Here is a 9935-nt window from a genome sequence, read left to right as displayed (position 1 = left end):
AGCCTTTTTTTTTTTTTTTTTTTAACCACAAATAAGATCTTTTATTTGTCACCATTAAGAGTCTGCATTTTAAACCGATTCTTGGACTGGTGGCTCGTATCCATCAGCTCGTTCAACTTTAGCACCTGTCTCATCCCCGGTAGCTTTTCCAGAACTACTACCTTCACCATGTAGCTCCATGAGTTTTCCCAATTCAAATTTGGGCTTCTTCAGCATTTTTACTTTTCTAACGAAGACATCATGGAATGGATAAATAGATTGGCAAGCCTTTTCTATGTCTTTTCCAATGCTATCTGGAATCAATTTATTGACCACCTCTTTCAAGTCATTTGTCTGCACCTCTCGGGTCATGATTTCCATCATCTTCTTGCGGATCTGGCGCACCTGCTGGTGCTGGGCGTAAGAGGTCTTCCGAATCTGATTGTTGCGCTTTTTAGTAAAACCCACACAGAACAGACGAAGCAAGTAACCATCGGTAGTCTTGACATCAACGTGAGCTTCAATCATGGTCTGCCACTTTTTGACCATGGAGCACATTTTGTCACGGGTAAGATCCATACCATGAAAATTAGTCAGGCAGTTTTTGCCCTGAACATCCTCAGTAATTAGCTTGAATTTTCTAAACGCTACTTCATCATTCTGCAGATCAGCAAGACTCACTTCAAAAACACGACCTTTGAGGCCATCAGATGTGATTTTGGTTCCTTGAGTTCTCGTGACCGATGTTTTCCCAATATTTCTTATGTTGAACATAGCTGGTGCTTTCACATCATACCAATCTTTTTTAGAAAATGGGTCAACCACTTTCTTCTTGGCTCCCTTTTTGCCTCCTTTCGTAAGGCGCTTATTCTTGCCGACCGCCATGGTGCCGCTCAGAGAGCCAAAAGGGTCCGCCAGCCTTTTGAACAAGCTTTTTTTTAAAACTTCTTGATGTTTAGATTTAGACATAATGATAATAGGATATTCATTCTGAAGAGTCACAACTGAGAAGAATCCAAAATCAATTGGTGAAACTCCTGAATTACAGACTACTATAAAATAAATGTTTTTCTGACCAATAGAAATTATGATAATTACATATTACAGTAGATACAATCTATTGAAATAGGACTAATAACTCCTTGACTAAGAGTTCCTGAAGCATATCCCTTGTTCAGGACTGGACAGGAATCATTGTCTCCTGGCATGTCAGTTGTCTTGGGGCAAGGGTATAAGTCATCCCTTGGTATCACCAGGTGACTGGTTTCAGGACCCCACGCCCACCCCCCTGCTTTTAGGGATGAGCCAACTGCCCAGAGCCAGGCCCTCTGACTGTTGTGTGTTCTGTGCCAGGGGGTCTCAGCCTTGGTGCTAGTGACATTTGTTAGGGGGGACTTTCCCGGGCACTGCAAGATGCTTGCTAGCATCCCTGGCCTTACCCACTAGATGACAATAGCTTTCATCCCTGTCATGAGAACCAAACACAGCTTAAGGTGTTGCCCGATACCATTGGGGGGCATATCTTTCCCTTGGTTCAGAACTCTGAGGTCCCCTGCTCTGTAAACCATGAGCTTGATCACAGTCAGCCCCTCAGCTGATGTCCCCAGGTGCCCCTCTCTCAGGAGAGAGGTGTATCTGACCCTCTCCTCTGGGGTGGACTAGAGGCTCAGTTGTTGTGGTGACTGGATCTTTGGGCAGGGTCCCCAGGAGCCATCCCTGACAAGACGATTCGAGTGCAAGGAGTTTATTTGGAGTTCATCCTGAGAAACTCTGGGCAGGGAAAGGGCAGCTGAGTCAGGACTGAGGAAGAAGGTGATAAAAGGCACAATCAGGAGCAGAAGGCTGCTGGGGACAACCGGTGCCTGCTGGGGGCCTTTGGGAGACAGTGCCGAGCAAGTGTCGGCTGGTCCTACCCAGAGGCACAGAAGCTGGGATACGTATCATCCACTCCTGTCTCTCATTGGCCGAGGACAGTCCTGGGGGCCGTATTCCCGACCCCTCTGGGTTGCCACATATGAGTGCTGCCATGCTACTGCGGCTGGAATGCCCTCAGCGAGCGTCAGGAGTGTTTGCGGTAATGCTCAGTGCTCGTGTCCAGGATGGCAGTACCGCGGGGACACGGGCAGGGCCCTGGCAGCATGGGCTATGCCATCATTCTCGATGATGCAGAGAGTGTGCCATGTAATGTATCTGGGCATGTGGACACATGAGACTCTTCTGCCTCCAAGCGAAATGGGTGATTTCACATGTGGTTTTGTCAGCTGCTACAACCCACTAGGCTGACAGTGGAGAGTGCGATCCTCACCTTACTCCTCATGGGGACCACCCCCAAGGCAGTCTGGCCACACGTGCACTGGCTGAGGCTCTGGGCCTAGCCATGTGTGTGTCCCAGTGAGCTCTGGTTGGCCTGCCAGGGCTTCTCATGGCTCAGCCAGCCCCTGCCCCTTAGCTCCCAAATTGCCCAGTCTTTCCACAGGATGAGGGTTTTTGAAATTTTTCACAGTGCACACCATCCTTGGAGTCTTCGAAACACATCCAGTAGCATGAATAAAGACTCCAACTGCTGCTATCCCCTACAGCAGCTCGACACAGATGCATATGCTGGGAAAACCCATGGCCAGATTAAGACGTGCTGGAGGAGGAAGAGAACTAATTGCAAGAAAAGTTACCTAATTTACAGTAGTCAGCTCATCTGTTTTCCACCCACTGAGGTCTAGGTCTAGGTTTTTACCACCTCTTCCCTGCTGCAGGGAATTAGATGGACCAGGCAGAGCCTTGGAACTGCAGACATCACAGACTGCAGAAGGTGACGAGACATTGTTCGTTGGTCTCATCAAGCTTTAATCCTCCATCACTCATGTTGAGACTCCATGTGTTACCCTGTGATCAGGCCCCAGATTCAATAAAGCAAATCCCAGGGAATGTTGTAGCTCTGTGAGATTATGTGAGCGGAGATCACTCCCACAGCCTCTTACATCATTCTGTCCTGCCACATCTACTCGTTGTTTCATGGATCTAAGAACATCTCAGAGCCAGTAAGTGTTGCACTGCATATTTCTTTTTTCTTGAACTGTCTCTCCCCTTCCACCTTTCCCCACTTGTGTGTCTTTTTATCAGTTTACTGAAATTGGATGTTTTTCCGGTTTTATTGCTCTGTTATACACTCCTTGAGATAAATAACCGTAGCCCGAGTCATGGTTTCTCAGCCTCTGCTTGTTGTCATTGTTGCAGGGGACTGTCCTGGGCGATGTCGGGTGTTTAGTAGCATCCTTGGCTTCCCTGATGGCTCAGCGATAAAGAATCTGATTGTCAAGCAGGAGACTTGGGTTCAATCCCTGGGTCGGGAAGATCCCCTGGAGGAGGGCATGGAATTCACTCCAGTATTCTTGCCTGGGATGGACAGAGGAGCCTGGTGGGCTACAGTCCATGGGGTCGCAAAGAGTTGGACGCGAGTTAGTGACTACACAACAAACAAGCATCATGACCCCATGGTATCACAAAACACTTGGGTTTGGAGAAATGAAGTGGCAATCTACAAACCACAAAACACTTCAAATCTTAATTTCTAGGACAGCTCAAATGATTCGATGTGACTTTTAACTGTTTTGTTTTTTGCTGCAATTAATTTTATGGTTGGCCCCAAATTATCTTGCCAATTCTCTAAAATTTCCATTGGACCTAATTAATATATACAGTCTCTGGCTAATAGGAGAGATGCAAACAAAAATATCATTAAATCTTTAGAAAGTAGATTTTCAGAAACATACTAGCAGAGATTTTCCTTTTAAATTCATCTGCCTGATAACAGTCACTAACAATTTCCCAATTTTTCAGCTTTATTCCACAATTGAGAATTTTTGCTTATTTCAGTAGTTTTTCTTTGATCTTCACTCAGTATTTGCTCTTTCAGTGTATGTTCTCTGTGCTTCATTTTGCTTTCATAATGTCAGACCGTCCCTGAACTCACTCCTCTCACTTTTCTCTATATACACAGTCAGTACTTCAGTGATTTCATCTAGGCACATGGCTTTAAAACATAGATGGTTTCTCAGTTTATATCTCCAGCCTGGACTTCTCCCCTGAACTACAGACTCATATCATCAAATTTCCTATTAAAAACCTCTACCTGGTTGCCTAATAGGAATTTTAAATTTAATATGCCCAAACCCAACTTCTGATCTGCTACCCAAACTTGTTCATTTGGCAGTGAAACATTAGAGTTCCTGGCTCAAAAAACAGCTCTCCTCTGGTATCTCCTTGATACCTGAAATTTTGAGTCTAAGTTTTTTTTATATATATATTTTAATACATGCTGCTTTAATTTTTAAATTTTTGTTTATTTATTGTTGGCTATGTTGGGTCTTTGTTGTTGTGTGCAGACTTTTTCTAGGTTTGGCCAGCCGGGACTACTCTCTCATTGCAGTGCACAGGCGTGGCTTCTTGTTGCAGAGCACAGGCTCTAGGTGCACAAGATTTAGTAGTTTCGGCTTGTAGGCCCTAGAGCTGGGACTCAGTAGTTGTGGCACATGGGCTTAGTTGCTCCAGGCATGTGGAATCCTCCTGGACCAGGGATCGAATCTGTGTCTCCTACCTTGATAGGCAGACTCCCATCCACTGTACCACCAGGGAAGTCCCTAAGTTTTTTACTAGGAAAACCATGGATGGGTTTCAGAAGGTCTTTGAACTTTCTAAAACAGTAAATGAACTTCAGATCATTCCTGAGAACCTGTGTGGTGGTTTTTTTTTTTTTTTTTTTTTTTTTTTGAGGGAGGAGAGAAAGCATAGGCTGTTTGAGGGAGGTGAGAAAAAGACCAGAGACTTGTGTGGCCAGGAAGACATATTTCACTCACCTTATAACTTTCTCAGGAGCGACGAAAAGTCACCACCCAGGAAAAGACCACTCTGTAGTGTTACATGGGCAGGTGGTAGAAGCTGAGTCAGCCTCCAGGACTCAGTGTGTAGATGGCGAGGAATATTCCCCCTCGAAAACTGTGCATAATTAAACCACCAGGGGAGTTAAAACACTCAATCCAGCTGTTCAAGAAAGGCCTTTTCCTTCCTAAACCTTGAAGGTCAGATGCCACTTCCCAGCTATTTCCTTTCATCGTTTTCTCTGCTTTTGTGATCCCTCAAGGAACCGAGGATGAGTAAAGAACGTGGTGATCAGTTGATAGGCCAACCCATTGAAAAAGGGTAATTCAACAAGAGCACAGGTCCCCTTGCTACCCCGTCTTCTGTCTGCCCACCCTACCAATCACCAGGTGAGTTTTCTTTGGAAAGCCACCAACCTCACACTGAGTGCCAATGGAAACTGTCCTGAATTCACTTTAGAAAGAACCACTTTCTTGGAGTGCTCTCTTTTAGTGAGTTTCCCCAATCCTGGCACACATGTCTCCCCATCACAAAAATGTCCACTGGCCCTTCTTATTGTGGACAGTGATGTCAGCACTGGCAGTGCATTTGTTTTGAATTTCCTTCATTAAGCTGAGGGTTTTCATCCTGGGTTATAGCAGATTATTCAATATAGAGAAAGACTCCTTAGCATCATCACAGTAGACACTCCATAAATAGGAGCTGTGTGCCACATAAGGTGGGTGATATGCTTCCCAGTTTGTTGTTGTCGAGTTGCTCAGTTGTGTCTGACTTTGCAACCCCGTGGATTGTAGCCTGCTAGGTTCCTCTGTCCATGGAATTCTCCAGGAAAGAATACTGAAGTGGGTTGCCATTTCCTTCTCCAGAGGATCTTCCCAACCCAGGGACTGAACCCACATCTCCTGCAGGCAGATTCTTTACCACTGAGCCACCAGGGAAGCCCATGCTTCCCAGTTTACAGACAAAGAGATAGGAGTCTGGAGACTCATCAGAATCATCTTGCTCGATGACAGCAGTTTTTAGAGCAGAGGTTTATACCCGTAGCTGTCATTAAAGTCACGGGGGGATTTTAAAACTAGCAACATCTGGAATCACGCCCAGAGATTCTGTTGCATTGCTCTGGGTGGTACCTGGGCATCCTTCACTTCCAAAAGCTTCTCAGAGGATTCTAATGTGTATGTAGCCAGGATTGAGAACCAATACTTTCAAACTTCATTCAAGTCTTCTAGCTCTTGTCTCTTCCAGACAGCATCTGGTCCAGTGACAGTTTTACAGATGAGAACGCTGAGGTCCAGGGAGGATGAGTGATTTTCTTAATGCATCAGAACTGGAAGTAACAATTTTAAAAATCACAATTTATAACCCTTCTCTGTCTCTACATCAGTTAAATGCAAACTTGGCTGAGCATAAGAATCACCTGATTTCTTATCAAAAATAAGAAATCCTAGGTTCCTTCCCTGGATATTATTTTTAAGGAGGTTTGTGGTAGGGTCCAGCTGTCTGCAATTTAATAAGTATCCCAGTGATTAATATGAGGTAGCCAATTTATTGGTTCTGTATAATTTTTAAAGATTCCATATATAAGTGATATATATTTGTCTTTCTCTGACTTACTTCCCTTAGTATGATGATCTGTAAGTCCATCCATGTTGCTACAAGTGGCATTATTTCATTATTTTTTATGGCTGAGTAAAGTTTCATTGTGTATATCTACCACATCTTCTTTATCCATTCATCTGTCAACGGGCATCTATGTCCATTCTGGTGATGGACAGGGAAGCCTGGTGTGCTGCAGTCCATGGGGTCGCAAAGAATCGGACACGACTGAGCGACTGAACTGATATCCATTCTGAACCAATGTGATTCTTGTTTTGTTTTTTTTTCTTTCCCCACTGCAAAAAGCTTTCTTGTTTTCATTGGTGCAAGGCTTGGGAGAGGGCTCTGGGTGGTTAAAAAGCTGCCTCGTGGCTGCAGAGAGGGGCTTCAGGCAGAAGCTCTGACACCAGAGGGGCCCCTCCAAGACCACCAGGCTCAGGAGGCTCCTGGTGGTGCTTGCGGGTGAGCCCTTGGAAGAAAGCCCTGCCCAGCCCCGCCTGGGGACCAGCCAGCCTGCCGAGGTCGGTCAGGTGGTCGCCCATCTTCCTGATGAGTTTCACCTGCTCACCTAGGACGCAGCTCTCTCAGAAGTGACGGAGGTGGGGGCTGCGTGTGCAGAACCCAGGCCTGCAGGTCCACGACAGCCCGGTTCGGGTGCTTGTCCCCAAGCTCAGTGGCATCCACAACGTCCTAGGCTCGACCCCACTCATCCTGAGATGTGGCTGCGGTCCTGGGAGAGGGCGTGGCCGCCTTGCTGGTCTTGTAATTTCAAGAGACGCTGGGCACCCTTGCGCTTCTCCTGGGCCAGTTTGGGGACAAGGTGGCCACCACGTTCCAGAGCCACGTGATAGTGGTGGAAACAGAAGCCTAGAGGTGGGTGCATGAGGCCCGCAGATGCAGGGTGACCCGTCACCTCCGTGGAGTCATTCTGACGAATCTAGGAGGTCAAGGTCAAAAATGGTGTTGGTGGTCTGGGTGGCTGAAGGTAGCTGAGGGGCTGATTCTGAAGCTTGTGACTGGAAAAGAGGTTGGAGGGTGGTCGGAGCCTGCAGCGAGGGGCGTCCCTGGGTCTGTTCCATCCAAACAAACACTGCTGTAGCAAGAGACACATCCACGGGACTGCCCAGTGCACTGCCTGTTGATACTTTCTAAGCTAAAGAAAATTTTAGTTCTTTCATGGTGGTACAAAAAATAACTTAAAATTCTTTTTCCCCTGTGGGAAGATATTAAGAAAAGGTAATATGTATATACATGTGTGTGTATAACTGACCACTTTGCTGTATACATGAAACTAACACAATATTGTAAATTAACTATTTTAAAAATCAGTGTATTAAAAAAGAAACTCAGAAAAACAAAAAAAAGAAAAAAAAAGACTGTGAAAAAAAAAAGAAAAGGTAATAACCCTACTTTATCCAACTCTAGGTTTTAATTACAGTTCTGTAATTCTTTTTTGTTTGGTTGTTGTTTTAAAATGAAGTGAGTTCTTTACTCAAAACAACATGAATGTACTTTTCAGTTGGTATTAAGTTGTGAGTTGAACTCAAATGGTTATAGCTTTGGGGACAGAAAATTAGCTGGCTGCTGCTGCCAAGTCCCTTCAGTCGTGTCTGACTCTGTTGCAACCCCAGAGACGGCAGCCCACCAGGCTCCCCGGTCCCTGGGATTCTCTAGGCAAGAACACTGGAGTGGGTTGCCATTTCCTTCTCCAATGCGTGAAAGTGAAGCTGCTCAGTCATGTCCGACTCTTAGCGACCCCATGGACTGCAGCCTACCAGGCTCCTCCATCCATGGGGTTTTCCAGGCAAGAGTACTGGAGTAGGAACTGGCTACTACTATGACCAATTATAATGACACATGCCATTCTGCCCTCTGCTCCAAGTCTGGTGATTTCCAGGCAGGAAGGGTGACGCAGCTATAGTCTTAGGTGGTCAAGCTGAAGAGTGCAGTTCAGCAACCACTTGTCAAGGGCCCCCTGACTAAGCATGTCACTCCACAGGAATGCCCTTAAATTCCATTCTTCCAAAGGCAGCTTTACTAAGAGATGCAGTGGGAAGAGCCCTGGAATCCAACTCTGAAGACTGAGGTTCCAAGATAACGTTCTCCCACCTACTTGCTATGACTATCATCAGATCGTTTGATTGCTATGAGTCTCACTTCCACATCTGTGGTGAGGATAATGATATCCATTCCACCTACTTAGTGAGGGATATTTGAGTATTACATTAGCTAATAGATTAATTAGCATTTGCCTCATAATAAATAATCACAAACCTCTGTGGTATATGACAATAAATATTTATTTTTCATAGATCTGTAGGGTTTAGCTAATCTAGGCTGGGCTTCCTGGGCAGTTTTGCTGTATGACAATAAATATTTATTTTTCATAGATCTGTAGGGTTTAGCTAATCTAGGCTGGGCTTCCTGGGCAGTTTTGCTGATGCTCACTGAATTCACATGCCTGGGACATTGACTGATCCCAGCAGGGCTGGAAAAGGGTGATTAACCCAGATGTATCCTTCTCATGGAAATGGCAGGGGTGCAAGATTGCATGAGAACAGGCCCCATTGCAGAAGCACTTTTACAAGCCTCTCCTGTGTCGTATATATACCATTGATCAAAGCAAGCCACAGGCTCAACTGAAACTTAAGGACTGAGCTTGTATATTTGGCCTTTTGATGGAAAGAGGTGTAAAGCCACACAGTGAATGGCATGGTACTGGAAAAGATGAAGAAATTGGGTTATTTAACTGTGTTATCTAACATAGCTGATGCTTATGAAGTGCAATGTAAAATATATTAACGTAATGAATCTTCAGTGATCCAGAATGGTAAGTAAATTAACCATATGTGAACTGACTTGTGAGTAACTTTTATGGATAGAAGAGAGTATAACTTATTTTATATTCCAAATATTTTCCGTTTTGGTGGGTTTGTAGGTAGCTTTGTGTATCGTGTCTTCACCAATTATTATGCTGCCTGATTAAACAGTACGGGACACAAGTTTAAATGACTTGGTTGTTGGAGAGAACTTTTTCTTTTTTCCTGGATTAAGATCTTGAAGAAAGCCAGTTGTGTATATCAGAGGTTCGTTTCACAGTTTAAAGCTGTTTCTCTGGCTGACTCCAGGGAAGGAGCATGATTGATTCAAGATGAGTGTGGAATATCATGATGTGTCAGGAAGTAAAGAAATGATAGGGACATGCTGCAAGTGCAGGGGAGCCAGACTGAATGGGTTTCAGCTGGGTAAATCTTAGTTTGAGCACCACAATAATTCATTATGGTATTGAATTATAAACCGATGGAAAAACAGGCAGATAAATGGGTAAATGGAGAAGGGCTTGCTTACAAGTATCCTTGCCTGGAGAATCCTTATGGACAGAAGAGCCTGGTGGGCTGCAGTCCATGGGGTTGCAAAGAGTTGGACATGACTGAGCAACTAAGCACACACACACATTAATCAAATGCCAAGTACTGACTGGTCAATGT

General features: G+C 45.0%; 1 protein-coding gene across 1 annotated transcript; it reads right to left on the bottom strand.

Annotated features, from left to right (window-relative positions):
• On the bottom strand, window positions 1-881 carry LOC109555373 (small ribosomal subunit protein eS1-like). Its single transcript, XM_070785241.1, has one exon. The coding sequence runs from the start codon at window positions 862-864 to the stop codon at window positions 70-72; it is 795 nt and encodes a 264-aa protein (XP_070641342.1). The 5' UTR covers window positions 865-881; the 3' UTR covers window positions 1-69.
• Window positions 882-9935: the final 9054 nt, after the last annotated feature.

Source organism: Bos indicus, chromosome X (genome assembly GCF_029378745.1).
Source record: "Bos indicus isolate NIAB-ARS_2022 breed Sahiwal x Tharparkar chromosome X, NIAB-ARS_B.indTharparkar_mat_pri_1.0, whole genome shotgun sequence".
Classification (NCBI taxonomy): domain Eukaryota; kingdom Metazoa; phylum Chordata; class Mammalia; order Artiodactyla; family Bovidae; genus Bos; species Bos indicus.
The sequence above is the reverse complement of the archived record's forward strand: the minus strand, read 5'-3'. Positions and strand labels throughout refer to the sequence as shown.

Excerpts from the sequence above, each read along its gene's own strand:
- LOC109555373 (XM_070785241.1), bottom strand. The coding sequence starts at position 864 with ATGGCGGTCGGCAAGAATAAGCGCCTTACGAAAGGAGGCAAAAAGGGA.